The 18,763-nt window shown below is 57.5% G+C and overlaps 1 protein-coding gene across 1 annotated transcript in view; it reads right to left on the bottom strand.

Moving 5' to 3' along the window:
- The window catches only part of SPTBN5 (spectrin beta, non-erythrocytic 5), a 47,075-nt gene that overhangs the window by 5,200 nt on the left and 23,112 nt on the right, over positions 1-18,763 (bottom strand). The window contains 31 exon segments of the mRNA XM_065942027.1: positions 459-653; positions 887-1,091; positions 1,191-1,387; positions 1,858-2,070; positions 2,293-2,479; positions 2,644-2,906; positions 2,979-3,116; positions 3,720-3,866; positions 4,004-4,094; positions 6,387-6,559; positions 6,827-6,904; positions 7,172-7,360; positions 7,602-7,764; positions 7,999-8,120; positions 8,318-8,431; positions 9,184-9,298; positions 9,383-9,498; positions 10,889-10,984; positions 11,180-11,371; positions 11,516-11,665; positions 12,167-12,334; positions 12,753-12,857; positions 13,069-13,218; positions 13,396-13,599; positions 14,783-14,962; positions 15,157-15,267; positions 15,351-15,465; positions 16,177-16,322; positions 16,541-16,676; positions 17,066-17,223; positions 18,268-18,384. Coding sequence (XP_065798099.1) covers positions 459-653; positions 887-1,091; positions 1,191-1,387; positions 1,858-2,070; positions 2,293-2,479; positions 2,644-2,906; positions 2,979-3,116; positions 3,720-3,866; positions 4,004-4,094; positions 6,387-6,559; positions 6,827-6,904; positions 7,172-7,360; positions 7,602-7,764; positions 7,999-8,120; positions 8,318-8,431; positions 9,184-9,298; positions 9,383-9,498; positions 10,889-10,984; positions 11,180-11,371; positions 11,516-11,665; positions 12,167-12,334; positions 12,753-12,857; positions 13,069-13,218; positions 13,396-13,599; positions 14,783-14,962; positions 15,157-15,267; positions 15,351-15,465; positions 16,177-16,322; positions 16,541-16,676; positions 17,066-17,223; positions 18,268-18,384 — 4,734 coding nt within the window.

The raw sequence follows: 18,763 nt of genomic DNA on the forward strand, positions 1-18,763 counted from the left end.
ATATGGCCCCTGATCAATGAGCGCATGATGTTACTGATGATGGGGTAGGGCCCTGGGGGCGTTCTGTGGGGACAGGAGAGGGAAGTGGTGGCAAAATCTTGCGCAGTTAGTCTGTGTCTTAATAAACCTGAAGTCTGCGCTTGAGGGAGCTTAGAGGGGGTCAAGAGCTGACCAAAGAGGCTTCCTATTTCTCCTTGGAGGTGTGAACTATACCAGGAAGAACCAAATCAGTGGAGAAACTTAGGGCTGGAGGTGAAAGACTGAGACTTGATCTGCTTGCCACTAGGAGTTGGAGGCATGCACACATGCACGCGTGCACACAGAGTTAGAGGCAGCTACCTCCCTCCCCACACAGACGTACACACACACACCTGGCGTGGCCGCCTGGCCCTAGCCCAGGAAGAAGGCACAGATGTCCCTGCCCCTTGTCTGCCCTGACGGGGCCCAGGGGCACCTACCTGTGTGCGGGTTTTCACTGCCTGATCCAACCTCTCCCAAGAGGCCTCAATGCGACTCCTCTGTGCTTGAATCTGGGGAGAGCACCTGGGTGCTGCCCGTTCCAGGGAGCTTGCCCGCTCCCTCAGGGCCTGCACCCTGGCCTGCCCCAGGCTCTGGACATCCTTTCTGAAAGCATCAAACTTCTCTTCCAGCAGCTGCAGGGAGGACCAGGGAGGTCATTCTGGAGGTGGTGTCCAGCAACCCTCAAAGCTGACGAAGGACTTGGCAGTATCTGCCACTTCTGATACCCCTTGGCCCTGCCCTTAGAACTGCAGGGGGTCCTCCCAGAGCCCGGAGACCCCTCACTTCCCATGTGCCCCCCAACCCCACTCTGCCCTTGCGAGCCACTCAATCTCCTCTCTTCCAGGTTCGCTCAGGAGTGACTCACCTTGACAGCCTCTAGGTCCTGCCCGTAGTCCTGGGACTCAGCAGTAGCCACCTTGCTGGCCAGCCAGGCATCCAGGAGCAGGGCTTCCCGCTCCAGCTGGTGGAGCTGCAGCTGCTCCCTCAGGCCTTGCCCCCTGCCCTCCGCTCTCTGCAGCAGCCCTGAGTGGGTGTCCCTTACTGCATGCATCTGGGCAAGCACCTTGGGGCTGTAGCAGGAAAGATAACCCCCCTGGAGCTCTTAGGCCTTGCACCTCCTTAGAGAGGCCCCTCCCTGCTACTCCCTCCTGGGCCTGGCTCCAGCCCACCTTTCTGGGTTCTGCCCGCTCTCAAGGAGGGCTGCTGTCTGCTGCAGCCTCTCAATGCGCGTGGTGAATCCCTCCAGGTCCCTCCTGGTGGTCTCCAGCTGCCGCAGGAAGGCCTGTGTGGCCTCGGCACTCTGACCCATATCCTCGATGTCCAGGCCACAGCTCCGTTCTTCCAGCCAGGATTCTGCCTCCAGGAGCTAGGGTGACAAAGAGCACACTTTTCCCTAGGCGGTGCCCTCCAGGACTCACATCTTTGAGTTCATGGCCTCAAGAATTATAGCAGTGAGTGGTTCCCAACCTGGCTGGTGAGAATCACCAGAAAGCTTGAACAACTTGCTCTGCCTCTCTCTCACCCTGTAAGATTCTGATTTGATCTGGAATGGAGCTGAGTGTCAGCACTGCTTAAAAGTTCCAGGTGATGCAGATGTAGAGCCTTTATTGAGAATCGCTGGCTTAGACAAAACAGTGAAACCAAACCAAACCAAAGCCAGTGGGCTCATTTTCTGGGAAACATGCTGAAGGAAGACCTCGGGGTCAGGAGACCACGTAGTGGAGGCAACAGAAAATGCACAGAGAGCCTGGAGCCCCACCTGCGGGTGACCTCCCAGGCCTGCCTACACTCTGGGTTCCTCACGCCCACCCTCTCATGCCGTGCAGCACCCCTTACCTCCGTCAGGAAGGACTGGGCCTCCTGAGCCTGCTGTAGCCACCGACGCCTCTGTGCAGCCTCTGCCCGCAGGCGGCCCATGGCGTCCTCCAGCTGCTGCACGCGGGCAGCCACATCGCGGGCAGCAAAGTGCCCAGCCTGCACCAGCTTGCGCCCTGTGCCCACCACTGCCCGGGTTAGAGCCTCGTGGCTGCTCATCTCACTCTCCAGGCTCTGTGGAGTCAGAGGAAGGTGGCATGGGACATGCTCCTGGGTGCTCCTTGGGGGACCTGGGAGTCATGTCTGAAGCCCAGTGGGACCCCACAGATTCCCCCAGACAGAACCCTGCCTCCTGACCAACAAAGAATCCTAGGATCCCCAGAATCTCCCGGAGGCAGAAACTCCCAGAACCAGAGGCGACTGTGGACAGCCCCGCCTGCCCCGCTAGGCCCACACCTGGTGCTTCTCCTGCAGGCGCCGCAGGGCACTCGGGCTCTGGCCACAGTCCCGGGCAGCTACCAGGAGCAGCTTCTGCTGCACCCAGGCCATCTCCTCGTCGGCATCCCTGAAGAACTGCAGCAGCAGGCTCCGGGCCTCCAGGGCTGTTCTGCGCTCCCGCAGGGGCGCCCGCAGGCTCTCGAACCTGCAACGGTGGAGGGCGGGCCCGCGGCAGGCGGGACCCCGGTTGTCAGGATTGGGGGCCAGACTGTGACCCACACACTGCTCACCCGCTCTGTGTCCCTCGCCATGGGCTGGGCATGCCCTGAGGAGCTGAGCTGGGGGACAGGGAGGAGGGGCAGGGGTTACCTCTGAAGCAGCCGCTGGGCCTGCTCTTCCACATCTCGGGCCAGGCAGTGGCTTTCCTGGACACAGGCCTGGGCCTGGGCCTGGCCCAGCAGGGCCTGTGCCCGCCCGACCTGCCTGTCCACTGCTGCCTCCAGCTCCCCCTGAGCCCCCAGGAGCTCGTCCAGCCCAGGCTGGTCCGGGTCCCCGATGGGGACTCTCAGCTTGAGCTCCACAAGCTCCAGCCAGCTCTCCAGTTCCTCCACGCTCCGTCGCAGACGCAGGGCCTGGGGCAGAAGGAGAGTGTGAGGAGGAGAGGCCAAGGGCTGTACCCAGCGCGCTCCGCCACACAGCCTCACCTCACGGGCCTCCTGTAGCTTGGCTGCCCTCCTCTGGCACTGGGCCTGCAGCTCTCCCCAGAGCTTTCTCAGCTCCTGTAGCCGCTCCTGGATGGTCTCTGAGGCCGAGTGGCCATCCTGCAGCAGCCTCTGCCCCTCCTACAGCCACAACATAGAACACGCCTCGTGGACTCAGGACTGCTGGTCTTAGGGCACTGGGATTGCCTTCAGCCACCATCCCACTGCTTCAGAGTCTGCATGCTAGCTGTGTGATCTCAGGCAAATTCCTTAACCTCTCTGAACTCATTTTCCTTATCCATATAATGGTGATAATCATGGGTATTTTGTTTCAATGGGATCAAACATTTCAGATACTTGGTAGGGCACTTTATATCAGAGGGAGGCAGTCTGGGATCAGGGCATGCCCTTTGTAGGTGGAAGAGGGTAAATTTAAAAGGTGCTATGCTTCGACTCCTACACCCATAGGACTGCTGGCTGTGCCCTGACTCTCTGTCCTCTGACATCTTTCCAAGAGTTTTTAAAACTATCACGCCAAAACACTACCCTTAAAATTCTTGAAAAGGCAATATTTTTGGAGAGGTAAGCCACTGTGTCTCACTACCCGTTGGTGCCTTGCATGGCATCTGTATACAGTATACTCAAAGGCGGCCACCCAGCTGTGACTCAGGGCCAGCTGCCAGGGCTCTGTGGGGTCAGCTCCTTCTCTGGCCTTTAGCCGGTCCCTGGCGCCCAGGGCCTCACCCTCTGCAGCCTCTGCTGGCGGTGTGCATGGGTGTCCAGTTCCGCCTGGAGATTCTGTTGTTGCTGCAACTGGGCCTGCAGCTCCACTGGGTCCCACCAGCCCTCTTCCAGGGCCACCGGGTTCTTCTCTCTCAGCCAGGCGGCCATCTGGGCGCACAGGGAGGACGCGACTCTGCTGCTTAGGGCTCTCCTTCTCTCTAACCCCTGGGCTGCGCTGAAGAAGTGTGGCTTTCCCCTGGGGCAGCCCCTTCCCCCCATCACAGCTGCTCCCCACCATGGCCTACCTCACAGGAGTCCTGCAGGAAAGACTGCAGTTGCCTGAGCTGCTCCAGCTGGTGGCAACGGGTCCTGGCTCGCTCCAGGAGTGCCTCTTTCCTGCAGAACGAGGGTCTCAGGGATCTCAGGCCTGCTTGCTGGGACCCGGAGCTGCTACACGTGTGTATGTGCATGCATGCACACACACGTGCACAAGTGTGCCCTTCCAGTTCAAGACAGCCCTTTTCCCCATTTTTTAAAAATTGCTTTTTTAAAATTGGAGGATAATAGCTTTACAATGTTGTGTATGTATGTATACATGTGTATGCATATATCCCCTCCCTCTTGAGCTTCCTTCCCATTCCCCAACCCCACCCTGCTAGGTCATCACAGAGCACTGAGCTGAGCTCCCTGTGCTATACGGAAGCTTCCCGTTAGCTATCTGCTTTACACATGGTAGTGTATGTATGTGTCAACGCTACTCTCTCAATTTGTCCCAGCCTCCCCTTCCCTCCCCGTGTCCACAGGCTATTCTCTATGTCTGTGTGTCTATTCCTGCCCTGCAAATAGGTTCATAAGTATGCATTAATACACGATATTTGTTTTTCTCTTTCTGACTTACTTCACTCTGACTCTAGGTTCATCCAGTTTTATTACTTTTTATGGCTGAGTAATATCTTATGACCCAGTTTCATTCATTTTTATGGCAGAGTAATATTCTGCTGTATATATGTACCACATCTTCTTGATACTTTCATCTGTTGATGGACATTCAGATTGCTTCCATACCAGGACAGCCTTTCTTGTGTATCAATTTACCCTGAATCTGGGGTATCCTTTATAATTTAGACACACTCTACTTCCCCTTATTAGTGCCTGTTATGAGCTGAATCGTGTCCTCCAGACTCCTGTGGTGAAGTCCTAACCCCAGTACATCAGAATATGACTTTTTTTTGAAGAAAGGTCTTTAAAGAAATAATTAAATTATACAAGGTCATTAGCGGGGGTCCCAATATGACTGGTGTCCTTATAAGAGGAGATTAGCACACAGACATGTGCAGAGTGTGTGATGACGAGAAAGGCCACTGGAAATAGAACTAAATTTCTGCTGTTTAGGCCACTATGTGGTATTTTGTTACGGCAGCCTCGCAAACTATTTCAGTGTCTAAACCACTTTTTGATCATATACTGCTATTAGTAAGAATTTTTTGGTATGTATGTGTGTGTGTGTATAGATATATATACACACACACACATATACATACTGCTTTATATATGTGTATACATCTGGACCAATATAGTAAGTCTATTACCATATGAACAAAAATAGCAGTTAGGAATGAGATCTATTAAAGAGATAGGAAAAGAAGTTCTAATACCCCCAGTCACCCCACCAGGGTCTATACACACCTCCCACCAGCAGAGTCCCCACACTGGTGTGAATGTGAACCCTTGTCTCTTCCTGCTGGGGTTGCCAAAAGGTGTAAGGGGAATAGGAGAGATGCAAAGTCTTGGTGGAATGAAAACAGCCCCCTAGAGGGTGCCAGAAGACTTAAAGGGAGGGGGTTTGGGTGGCACTGTCCCGGGGGGTGCAGCCTGGCCTGCCGGGAACCATCCAAGGGGACTAGGGGGAGGGAGTGTTGACAGAGACCAGCAAACCAATATTTTCCATCTGTCAATCAAAGACCTTGGGTACCCAGGTGAGGTCCGTGTGCAGGGGAGAGGAGAGGAGGGCACCAGCCCAGGAGCCACAACTGTGGACCCTAGTGGGCTCTTTGGGAAGGATGGAGGCCCCCGTTGATCTGGGATCCAGCTTTTTCCAAATCTGCCTTTGTCTAAAGTCTGAGGGGCTGGACAGGCTGCTGAACCATAAAGGCTCTTATGAGGAAAACAAGCAGAGATTGGAGACTCATAGCCAAGTGGGCTTCAATTAAATGGGCATAAGAAATCTGCCAACCTGCCTGCGTGCCAGGCACTGTGCCAGGACATCAAGGGTCCCTTCTCCATCCTGACCACAACCCTGAGAGGCAGGTATTGTTATCCCCTCACTGTAGACAGGGGACTAGTAAGGAATGGGTCCCAAGACCCACCATGAGTGGGCTGCACAGAAACCCAGCAGTGTCTGGCTCACTGCTGTGCTCCGTATGGCCTCTTCATGAGGTTGTCTCTCTCTCAGTTTCTCAAGCATGTGCTTCTTTGCAAAAGTCACCTTTTTCTCAGTGGACTGACCGTGTGCTGTCTGATTCCATAACAGGCTGACACCGCAGGGTCGGGACAATGGGGCCCTGGCATCTGAATTCAGCCCTTGGTAAAGGCTAGGGGAGCCCAGGCTAAGGGGAGAAGGGCAGGGGAAGAGCCTGATGCCTGCGCCAGCCCACCAACCACAGCCCCTTCAGCCTGAGCCAGAGGTACCTCAGGAGCATGGCCTGGCACCGGCTCAGCGCACCCTGGGCCTCGGGGTGTCCGCCCTGGAACAGGCTGCGGGTGGTGGCTTCCAGCGCGCTCATCTTCTCCGCTTGAGCCTCCAGGTCCTGCTCACGCACCCTCTGCTTCCACAGCAGGGTCTCCACATTGGCCAAAGAGTCCTGGGAGGCGATGCTGTCTACAGGCCTGGCCCTCCCAGTCCCCAGCTACCTGCTTTCCTATCAAACACATGCCCCCAATCCCTCCAGGCTATATCTGACTTTAGATTCTCAACCAGGAAAGGTATGAGGGACAGGGGTCAAGTGTTAGAATTGCCAGGGCTTGAGGGCTGGGAGCTGCCCTTGGACTGGAAATCTCAGGCAGCACTGGCTGGTTTGATCCCTAATGCTGCTCTGGCAAACCCTCCCTCACTCCTGATAGGCACCTACCCCCAGACCCTCACTGGCTGGGCAGGCTTCCAGGCTGCAGAGCCAACTCTCCATCTGCTCCACGGAGCTTAGAACCCGCTGTCGAGAAAGGAAAAGGCAGGAGAAAGTGAGCAGAGGGTCCAGTCACGGCAGGCAGAGTGACTCTGTTGGTGGCCCAGTGGGAAACCAGGACCGGGGCCTGGCTCCACAGAAGGGGTCACAGCAGACAAGGTTTGCAGAGGGTGAGATGAGTGGTGGGTGGTGGGGAAGGCCCCTGGCACCGCAGCCTCTCTAGCTTTGGCTTTGACCAGGGGCAGTGGGTTTAGCACAGGCACCAGTGCTGGGGGTGGGATGGAGGCTGCCTACCTGTAGTTCCAGGGCCTGCTGCAGGTGGAGCTGGTGCTCATGCCAGGTCCCTTCCAGGCCGCTCAGCTCCTGATTAAAACCAGCCAGGGCCTGGCGGATGTTGGGGGTGGATGGGTGCCCTGCAGCAAGCAGTCGTTGCCCAGTGCTTCGGGCCAGGCTGATGCTGTCTGTTCAGGAGTCCAGCTCGGCCTGTAAGAGGACTGGGCTCAGGTCTCAGGAACCTCAGAGGCTGAGGCTCCCTGAGTGGGAGTGAAGAGGGCCAAGGGGAAGGAGAGGTGGGGAAGACAACTGAGGGGGCAGGATGGACAAGGGGAAAGGCAGAGGCAGCTGACACAGAAAGAATCCAAGACAAAATTGTGGTCACAATAAGGGGGAGGAGGTCAGAGAGGAGATGAGATCTGGGAAAGGCCCCAAGGTCTGGGCTGCTCACTTTGAGTTCCTGGTGTTCCTCCAACATGCGTTGGACCTCTGCAAGGCTGCCAGGGCTTCTCTGGGAGTCCAGCTGAGCTCGCAGCCTCTGGGCCCAGACCAGCAGTTCCTGCAGCACTGCCTGCAGCTCCTGAGCTTCGTGCAAGGCATCCAGCGACTCCTTCCTACCCACAAGATTCATCAGCTAGTCACAGAACCTCCAGCCCTTTTGCCCCTGTGCCTGCCACTGCCTTCTGTCCCCGAATCCCTTCAGCCAAAGAAAGGCGCAGGAGTTGGGAATTAATGATACCGATCGTTATTAACGACAGAGAAAGACTCTTAGGGGAAGGCTGGGGATTGAGACGTTGCGGGGGCTGGCTCAGAGAGAGTGGTGAGGGAAAGAGACCCGGGGTTGGTACCACTTCTGGATCCTGCTCTGGAGCTGCTGCCAGCTGTCCATCATCTCCTGCTGCTGGTGGCCGAGGCCGTGGGCCACCTCAGGGCTTCTCTGGCAGACTCGGCCTGCTTCGCGTTCCAGTGGCTGTGTGGGAACCCAGGGTCAGGGGCTGGGACCAGGAGGCAGGGGGCGCTCAGGGGAACCCAGCCTGCAACTGAGATGACCTGGCTGTCTCTTGAGGTCCTGACAGCTCCCCACCACCACCCACCCATGGGTATCCAAGGTCCTTTGGATGCTGTACCCTGGGCCTGGGCCCACTCCCCAACTCCCCAGCTGCACACCTCCACCTGGGCCTGGAGGAGGCCCATTTCCTGCTCCAGCTCCTTGTGTTTCTGCTTCAGCCTCTGCACATTGTCCAGATCTTTCCCACAGTCCAGGGCCTGGACCAGGGCGGCCTGGGGAGGAGGAGGGCGTTACTGTCAGCCTTTGCTCCAGCTCCTCCCTCATGGCAGAGGGGTTGCTGGCCACAGGGTTTCCGTGTAGAAAGCAAGTGGCCAGCCTGATTCCCTTCTCAGTGCCTTGCATGGGCTGGAGCAGGCCGCTGGCCCTGACCAGATGTCCCTCCTGCTGTGAAGGAGGAAGATTCCCAGAAGATACTTGGGTCTGGAGGTTCCCCAGCGGCAAGAACCTCTGTGGTGTGGAGCCTCCACACGCGCTCTCACTTGACCCTCATGCTTTTGCAGGGAACCGAGACGGAACAGCCTGGCTGTGTAGGAACCAGACGGGCAGTAAGAACAGAGCTCTCTGCACGCCCAGAACAGGGTACCACCTTCTTAACAGGGTGCTTCCCAGGCTGCGTACAGCTCTCCCGCCTCTGCCAGCGTCTCCCATGTGTCGGCTGACACAAAGCCCAGCAAACCTCCCGTGGGTTCTGGCTTTGCTCAGGGACTACAGAAGACACATGGGGAGGAGGGGTTGCTCCGGTCTCTGGACTCACGGTGCTTCTGGGGGAGAAAGGAAGCATGTAGGGCCAGCCTCCGGGAAGAAAATGGGGGCTTCTAGGTCCAGAGTTGACTCTAAGAGCCCCTGGCAGACCCACTGATGGCCCCCTGGTGGGACCTGCCTCCAAGTACCCAGTTGAAGAGGAGAGGTGGGCCAGGGGTGGGAGGCACTGTTCCCCGGCTGTGTCAGCTCCTCCACTGTTTACCTTCTCCCTGACCTGCTGAGTGATGTCATCAAGCTTTTGGGACAACCCGTGTATCTCCAGGGCTGCTTCGAGCTGCTGCTGGTATCTGAGCAGGTTGCCATGGAAACTGTTCCACCTGAGGGAGAGGGTGTAAGGCTGAGTCTGGGGTGGACCCTCAGCCCCCTCTCCCAGCCCCACTGCTTCTGGCTCTGGGACTGGCCTGTTGTTGAGTTGCTGTTGCCGCTGCCAGATGGTCTTGAGTTGCTCAGTGTCCTGGGTATTGAGCTGCGGTGAGAAGTCAATGATGCTCCTGATGCGGGCATCATTCACTGTGTCCTGTGGGGGCATAGGGTGCGGGCATTGGTGGCACCAGCTCTGAGCCCCTTCTTTGTGCTGCAGTCTCTACTTGGAGGGTCTGCTTGGGCCCAAGAGAGCTTGAGAAATGGCGTGTTTGGTGGTAGCTGCTTCCTCTGCGTGGTCATCCCACCCCATGACAGGTGCCCTGAGTAAGATACTCCTGGGGCAGGGAGCCCAGGGGAAGCCCACCGGGACCAGGAGGGAGCCAGAGGGCAGGCATGCATTGGTGAACAGAAGCTTTTAAAGTGAAAATGCATCTTCTCAGGATAAGAAAAACCAAGTAAGGGCCTGAATGAAACAGTGAGCACCAGCCTCCTTAGGTTAGGGTGTCCCTGTCCCTGGGAGTCACCGGGCTGAGAATGCCACTGTGTGGAGCTCACAGCCACAAGGGGAGAAGATCCTCGACAGTGGGAGGGCTGCAGGTGTCCTGCCCCAGGAAAAGCACCTTGCGTTGGTCTACATTTCCAAAGCACTTCCCAAGAGGTGTCTCATGTAAGGTGAGAAGGGAAGGGGGGTTCTCTCACAGAAGCCAAAGCAGAGCTCAGAGACCAACATGGTGAATTTATGGCAGAGTCAGGACTCAAGCCCAGCTCCTCAAGTCTATCTAGCACTCGTTCTACTAAAGCTTCTGGAATAGCAGTGGCTGTGAAATCCTACTAGTAAAGGCTCTTAGATTGAAGCACTAAAGCCTTTTACAAAGTAATATACTTCATTCAGGGGGTGAGGTTAGCAAGTCTGGGCTCGTAATATGTGACTGTGAATACACTTGGCTAATTTCTACACCACCTAAGAGAAACCGATTTTGGTGGTGTGTATGAGGGGGTTGGTGAGGAGATGTTGAATGAGAGTTCTGAGCCACTGCAGTTTATTGATTATCCATTATATCCGACCATACATGCATTCATTAAAAAAATTTTTTTTAAATAATCATAGGTGCACAGGAATTTGCACCAGTGTATAATGAAGGCCCATGTACCCTTCCCCCGGCTTCCCCCGATGGTAACGGCTTATGTAACTACAGTGCAATATGAAAACCAGGGCACTGACTGGTCTAACTGTTAACTACACTACAGATTTTATTCAGAGTTCAGCAGTTTTTACTTGCACACATCTGTGTATGTGTGGAAAAGTATCACTCTAGGCAGTTTTATCATATGTATAGACTCCTGTAACCACCACCATTCATATGTGCTCTCTTACCTATGAGGGAAGCAGTATCCCCACTTTAAAGATGAAGAAACTAAGACTCGGCAAGATGAGGGAGCCTGCCTAAGCAAGCGCAGGTCGTAAGCACAGAGCTGACATGAGGGCCCGCCTCTGGCTCCAGAGCCCACACTTGGTCACTATTTCCTGATGCAGGGCACCTTACCCTGGCCCAGACTCCTCGGAGCTTGCGGAGCTGCCTGTGGAGCTGCTGGCAGTGCTCAAGGTCCCGGCCCAGGTCGCTCACATTCACCATCACCTCCTGTGGGGGCCATGGGTTGGGAAGGCTGTACTCTGAGCAGCCAGCCCTGGGGGTACCTAGCCCCCAGGCACCCAGCTGCTAGGGGCAGTGCTGGGGCAGGTGGTGACTTGGGGAACTTCCTGCCGGGGCTCCCTCCTCCATCTGCCAGCCCCACTGCCCCACCGCCAGCTCTGTTCCTGCCCAGCAGGGTCTCACCATCTCCTGGATCCAGGCCTCTGCAGCGTCCACTCTCTGCAGGAACTCCAGGATGTTCCGCTTGTCCTCCAGGTCCTTGCCCCGGAGAGCCACTGCCTGCCTCAACTTCTCCCAGTGCTCCTGCAGCTCCCGTAGCCTCTGAGAGATCTCTCCCTCCAGAGGGTGGCTCTGTGCTAGGAGAGCCTCGCCCTCCTGGGGAGAGAGGGGAGATGCTGATCGTCACTCTTCCTCCTGCTTTTTCTCCATCACAGGCTCCCCCTGCCTCAGACCTTTCCCCTTGGCCATCCTGGAGTCCTCACTATGGGGCAGGGTGGGAGCTGAGGGACTGACTGTTACCTTGACAACAGAGGTTATGATCTCCTCCCGGGCCTGGACCTCGGCCTCGAAGGCCTTGTGTTTCTGCAGGTGTCTCAACTTAGCTTTCAGGTCCCCAAGAGGGACTGGCTCCTTCAGCTGCTGGAGTCGCTCCTGGATCCAGTCCTCGGCCTGGTGGGGGTGGGGACGTGAGTCTCACAATACTGATGGTCCACAGAGATGTCTCACATGCCTGCCCTCAGCTGTGCCCAGGCAGTGGACTGCTGGCCTGAGGGGAGGCCTGGGCAGTGCCTGGTAAATAAGATCCAGCAGTCTGGGCCCAGCTGGTCCCCCAGCCACAGGAAGGGGCTGGGTAGGGACCTTGGGTGGGACCTCATTTTGGAGGTGAGGCTCGCTGACCCCAGGACCCTGGACCGCTCTGCTCCCTCGCAGCACCTCTCTTTGCCCTGGGTCTGTGAGAGCTTAGGAAGCAGTGGGGTCTCCAAACACAGGGTCTTCTAATCAAATGTCTGGGCTCCAGCATGGCCTCTCAGAAAGCCATTTAACTCTCCAAACTTCAGTGGCCTCATCACAGGGCTGTGGCGAGGCCTGAACAATCTGCGAACGTGGACATCATCTGGAACTGGGAGATGTGGCCCAAGTGGATGGCACTGGGCTGGGGTGGTCTCTGACCTGGGTGGCGGCCCTGACGAAGGCAGCCATCAGCAGGGAGGTGTGCAAGGCATGTTGCCGACTCTCCACCAGTTCCTTCACCCGAGCTCGGCGCTCCAGCACTGTGCAAAGCAGGTCCTGTGCCCTGGGGCCCCCGAGCATCTTCACTTGCTCACACAGAGCTGCCTCCTGTGGGCAGGGTCAGGGGTCAGGGAGCAAAGCCTGCTGCTCTTCCACTCAGAGGCTGGCCCACAGGGAAGACCCACTCTCGCACTGCATGGCTTAGGGCTGGCTGGTCCTCCCAGCAAGCCAGAACCAGCCCTGGCTTTCACCAGACCGCCCCCCTTGGCTCCCCTGTGACCATGTGATACAGAGCCACGTGGGCCCTGTGTGCCCACAGTGTGGTCCACCCTGTCCCAGGCCCTGCTCCTGAGCCACGCATCCCACTTTGCTCAGTCAGCCCTGACCAGGGGCTCCTAGCCCCCCAGGCCACCCCCGTACATCAGCGTTACTATGGGTACACACCAAGCCCCCCACATCCCCCACTTGGAACTCTCCAAATTCCCAGACTGCCCCCATCCCACCTCTGACTCCCTGAATCCATTACCTTCTCCTCCTGTGTAGCCAGCACCTTCTGGAAGGTCTCATGCTTGTGGATCAACTGCTCCACCTCTTCAGCCGAGCTCCCCAGGGCACTGGTTTTCAGGAAGACCTGCTTCCATCCATGGAGAAGTCAGAGAGGTCATCAGGGATGGTCCAGACAGTCAGCCCCTGCCCCCATTTCCAGCCATCTGGGCTGAGGCAGGGCACAGCCTCTGAGCTCCACATCAGGGCAAGAGCCAGGGTCCCAGGAAGCAAGAGAGTGAGCCGGGGAGAGGAGCGAAGAGGCAGAACTAGGGAGGCTCTGGGGTGAGGGCACCTGCCTCCCGGGCCTTGAGGATCTCGTCCAGGCGGCCACACTTCCTGAGGAAGAGCTGCTCCCGGCCCACAGCCTGGAGCCTCTCCTGCTTCTGCTCCCAGGCCTGGAACACCCGCTCCCGCTTGTCCCGCAGGTCTTGCAGCCCGTCCCGAACCTGAGGATGGGCACACGGGAGCCTGCGCTCCAGAGAGCTGCCTGCATGGGACAGACGTGGGTCCCCAGGGGAAGCCTCTGAGGAGCCACTGGTGTGGCACAGTGGGGTAGGGCACAGGGATCAGGTGCAGGCTCGGTTCACGGAGGCTGGGGGGTGGCACCGGGAAAGGGGGCCTACCTCCTTGATGCATGTCCCTGCAGCCAGAAGCGCCTGCTGGCCCAGCTGGGCGGCCTGCTGGTACCGCTCCTCCTGGGCCTCCAGCTCGGCCCGAAGTTGTTGGTGGGTGCTGAGTTCCAGTGGGCCACTCCCGGGCTCCTGGGAGCTCGCCTCCCCTTGCAGCTCCTGCCACACGCTGGCTGCCCAGGAGGTGTAGTCCCGCACCTGGATCCCAGGGAGATGGAGGGAGAGCTGGGCTGGGCGGCAGAGAACTGGGCTCTGAGACACAACCACAGCCCGCCTGGATCCACTCACACACGCACTGGAGCAGCCCGAGCTGTCCCGGGTCAGACCTCAGATGAGGCTCGTGAGGCCTGTGGTCACCTGGATCCTCCACTATCATCCAACCCAATCCTCCCAGGTCACTAAACTTGCACAAGGGCCAAGCCAGCCTCCCCCTGCCCTGCCTGGCACTTCTCTCCACCCTGGGTTTTCACTGCCCTTCTTGCTTAGAAGTTCTTTTCCTTTCTTCCATCCCTTCCAAGCTTCCATGCTCATCAAAGACCAAGGCCTTCTTTCCCTTGTGGAGACTCCCCTGTCCCCTGACATCTTACTGCCTACCTTGTCCTCTGAATCTCTGGTTTTGTATTTATAAACGGTCTTCTGTTGATTTGCGTACAAACACAAGTTAGAGCTGGAGGGGCCTTAGATCCTAGTCCTGACAGCTCAGTACACAGACGAAGCAGGGGAAATGGCACAACAAGCGTGCAGGAGATTGTAACCTCCAGGCACTCACACACAGGGGTAACAAGCTGGGGTCAGTGCCTTGCTCGAGCCCACGCTGCTAGAAAGTGGCAGAGGTGGGTCTCTAAACTCAAGCCTTTTTACTGTGTTACAGTTTGAGTCTCCCAGTCTACCAGGTACTGGGACAGCCCAAGACTAGGGCCCTCTGTCAATCTGACTCCCAAGGCTCGTCTCCCAGCTAGACAAGCTCCCTGAAGGCAGTGATTCCATCTTACACAGGCTCTGTATCACCCCCTCTCCCCACCCACAGCTCCTAGCAGAGAGTGCAACACAGATGTTACAAGAGACGCTGGCTGATCCAGAGGTCACTGCCTAGGACATTTGGGTCTCTAGTTATGGGCTTTCCCAGACTGTTTTTCCTCCTGAGCTCTGGTTGGCACGCTGTGTCCTGACTGCACTGTCACACACGAGCTGGTGTCAACCCAAAACTAAGGAGTCAACTGTTGCACCCCCGTACTAAGCCCTCGACAGGCTGAGGCGGACAACCGCATGTGTTCACACCTGTTTTGCCTCCAGAGCTGGAGGGCCTCATTAATGCATGCACACTCACAGCATCACACACACATACACACACACAGAGCCCTGGGGAAGGAAGAACCCTCACCGCCACGTGGAAGCGGGCCAGGAGCCATGCCCGCTCCAGCTGGGCCCGGCGCTGCTCTGCTCGCAGCTTCAGGGTCTCCCAGGCCTGCACCAGGGCCTGCTGCCTCTGTTGTACCGCATGGGCCTGCGGCCTGGGCCCCAGCCTCTGCACCTCGCTTCCCGTCTCTAGCAGCTCCTGCAGCTGGGGGCAGGGTGGGGATAAGAGGGAAGGGTCGTGTCCTAGAGGCTGAAGGGCCTGCCCTGTCCCATAGCTCACCCTGGGGCCCTGCCCTTGGTGCACAGTGGGCCCGACTGGCAGCTCGGAGAGTGGGGAAAGCTGCAGAGCAGACGGGCAGGCCTGAGGGCCCAAGGGGGAGAGGCCCCAGACGGGCTCACCTGCTGCCCAGTGCTCGTGAGTTCACGCTCCAGCCCCTCATGTCTCCTCAGCTGGGCCTCCAGCCCACGCAGGTCCTGGGCCACGTCACAGGGGAGGCCGGTGGTTTTCTCCTGAGGAGAGGGGACAGCCAAGGGGATCAGGAATGGAGGGTGGGATGCTGAGTCAGGATCCACTTCTAGAAAGTGGCTCACACCTGGACCTGGGTGAGGGCTTCCAACATGTCTCGGTGAACCTTGAGGGTGACCTCGGCATCTCGGAGCAGGCGGCCTCGGGCCTGGGTCAGCTCCCACAGCTCCGACCAGGCAGCCCTGCTCACGGGAGACGGGTGGCAGATCAGCCATTGATTTAGCGCCTCATTTCACCCCTTGCCAGGCTGGTTAGCCCTCCTCCTCTCTGCACTTTATCCAGGACTGACCCACATCGCCCCTTCCAAACCCTCCTTCCTGTCTGGTCATAGCCTGGGAGCCTCGCTTTCTGCCCTTGCTTTGAATTCAGTCCTCTGCTGTTGTCACACTCAACACTTTACTAATTTCTGAGCTCTTTGATACTCCTTAAATCTTGTGCCTTCAAGTCTCAATAAGTCAATCAGATTGTAATTTCTCTTTTGCATGCCTGATGTACTCAGCAAACTCTCCCTGAGCTCCTAGGGCTGGGTCGGGCTAGGGGTTATGACCTGGGACGACCCTGCCTCAAATCTCACAGGTTGGAGGAGAATTCAAACCAGCCCGTGGGAGCCAGGCAGTCTTCCCACAGCCCCTCCAACTCCTAGAGCCAGAGGTTTGAAAAAGTGCCCCTGGGGGTCTGGGCAGGGCTCTCTGACCAGCACACCCCTCCTCGCTTCCCTTCACAGCCCACAGTCACCCTTGGCACAGCCCCCCAGGCAGGCCTGGCATCCGTGAAAGCAGTGCCTCCCCACCAGGGCAGACAGAGCAAGTGTGGCCCTGGGCACATGCGGCCTCTCTAAGTCCCCTGGGACCCGTCTTCCCCGAGCCCATGCCCTGGGTCCGCCTGGCACTCACTGCAGATCCTGTTGCATCTGATGGACCCTGGGGGCTGCTCTGTGCCCTCGTTCCAGCAGGTTCTCTGCCAGCTGCCGGCAGGTTGCCACCCGCTGGCCACCCATCTCTACTTTGTGCTGAAACTTGACAAACTTGGTGCAGAGGTGCTGAGGAGAGAGGGAAGAGGTGATAGGGTGGCCCCACCTGGCAAGACAGCAAGCAGCCTGGAGAGTGAGGCCCCTCACTGACATCTGGGCGATGGGGGGTTGGATGGCTGCAGCTCCTGCCCCCACTACTCAGAAGGCCTGTCCTCAGCCAGGACTCATAACCCAGGCCCCCCTTCTAAACACAGCCCAGCCGGCCCTTGCCCCCAGCCTCTTCTCACCAGGACGTCGTCATAGTCCTCCCCAAGGCTCTCTCCTCCTCCAGCCACTTGCTTCTGGCTAGCCAGCCAGCCCTGCAGGTTCTCAGCCTCCCTCATGAACTCGTGCAGCTTCAGGGCCCCCTCCAGCTCCCGGTCCCTGTGGGGGTAGCCCATGGTTCCCCCGAAGTTAGTTGCCCACACACCTGAGGACAGCTGACCCAGCCAAAGTGGGTGGCCTGAAGGAGGAGGCTATTCATGTTTCCTGCCTAAGCTTGAGGCTGGGGATTCGGGGAGAAGCAAACATAAGGCCAGAGTAGGGCAGGTGAGGGTGTAGGTAGGGGGAGGAAATGGGGAGCTGGCGGCCCAAGTTCCTGCCCAGCGGGCACTCACTGAAGAATTTATGAAAGGAAGGGAGCAATACACAGCAAGGAGCCGTCTGTCAGCTCTGCGGACCTGGGGTCACGGGCTCCTTCCAATCAGAGTTAAGGTATGGAAACAACCGTGGCCAGGTCGCCTAAGCCTAGGGAGAGGTACAGCGCCCCTCACCGTGTGGCCGCCAGCTCCTGCAGGGCCTGCAGCCGCTCCCGGAGCCTCTTCTGCACCACACCCAGCTGTGCGGAGGCCTCCGGGCCAGTGAGGGTTTGAGCTCTCCGGCCAACCTCCTCCATGGAGCTCCAATAACGAGCCAGCTCCTGTTGCAGGGCCTGCCAGTACACAAGGCTCAGGCTGGGTGATTTATTCATCTATCCATCTACCCACCCTCCTGACCATTCAACCCATTGATCACACACCCATCCTGTTCCTCCTTCCACTCACCTATTCACCCACCCCGACCCATCCGCTTACTCACACACCGATCACTCATCTGCCCAATAGTGATGGGAGTTCTTATTGCTCCAAGAAAGTGAAAACACAGTCTGTGTCTGCAGAGGGTTCACTATTTAGCAGGACAGTGAACACTGGGTCCTCTGGGCCAAGGAAGAGAGGCCATGGGAGGAAGGTACTGGGTCCCAGTCTCCCAGTATGAAAATAGATGGAGTCAAGTGAGCGGCCCAGGATGCCCAGGACATGAAAGCTCCATGAGGCTTTGGCTATGGGCACACCCCTTAGGAGTGGCCCCCCTAAAGCCCTCAGTCACAGGACCTTCAAACACTGACCACTAGGGACAGGTAGACAAAAATCCCAGACAGGTGGACACTTCAGTGGTAACAGAAACCAGGATTGCTCGGGATTCAGGGCTCACATGCGGTTCTGAGAGTCAGATTCCATGAAGGATGAGGGTGTTCCAGGCCTCTCTTACTTTAATTGGGGATGCTGATGGGGTAGGTTTCAGGGATGGTTAACTCAAAGGGTGATATTCAAAGTGTGGGAAGGAGAAGCCTGTGGAAGATGTGGGGATGGCTGGAACAGGTGACCCCCAGAGAGCAGGAAAGTGCTAGGAGGAGGAAAAGAAGCTAGAAGAGAAGGCCACAGGAGCGTGAACCACTATGGAGATGCAAGAAGGGGGTGGGCTCTTCAAAGGGGTGGTGTCTGAAAAGGGGGGACAACTGAGGGTGAACAGGGGCCACTGCAGGGTTTGGGCGGGGGGAGTGGTGGTGGTGGGGAGGGGCTGGATAGTCTCAGGAAGAAAGAGCAGGGCTCTGCCTCTGAGAAGCAGGATGTACCCTTTGGGCGTGTGATAGACCCCTTCCTCATGGCCTATCCTCACCCCAGTCCAGACCACAGCAGGGAAGCTCAGCACACACTACCTGGTGCTTCTTAATGAGCCTGACGGTGGCTGTCTCATCCCCACCATAGTCCTGGCTGCTCACCAGTGGCCACTTCTCCTCTACCCAGTCCTCCAGCTCTGATGTGTCCAGGAAACACTGGCAAGAATGGAGTCATATCACCTTGACATTTCCAGATGGACCCTCCATCACCCCTTGGGGACATCACACAGGCAGAAAAAAGGCTTCTGTTCCCATGGAGACCAGGCAGCTCTAGGCCCTGAGTTCTCACCACTGACCCAGCTCTCTGAGAGCTCCAGGTCCCACAGACCTCACCCGAAGAGGCTGCCCAACTTTATCTACTTCTCCTGACCCTGTGTGGAGAAGGGTCCACTAGAGAGTACCACTCCAGTACTCTTGCCGGAAAATTCCACGGACGGAGGAGCCTGGTAGGCTGCAGTCCATGGGGTCGCTAGGAGTTGGACACAACTGAGCGACTTCACTTTTGCTTTTCACTTTCATGCATTGGAGAAGGAAA

This window comes from Muntiacus reevesi, chromosome 7, assembly GCF_963930625.1.
Source record: "Muntiacus reevesi chromosome 7, mMunRee1.1, whole genome shotgun sequence".
In the NCBI taxonomy this organism is placed as follows: domain Eukaryota; kingdom Metazoa; phylum Chordata; class Mammalia; order Artiodactyla; family Cervidae; genus Muntiacus; species Muntiacus reevesi.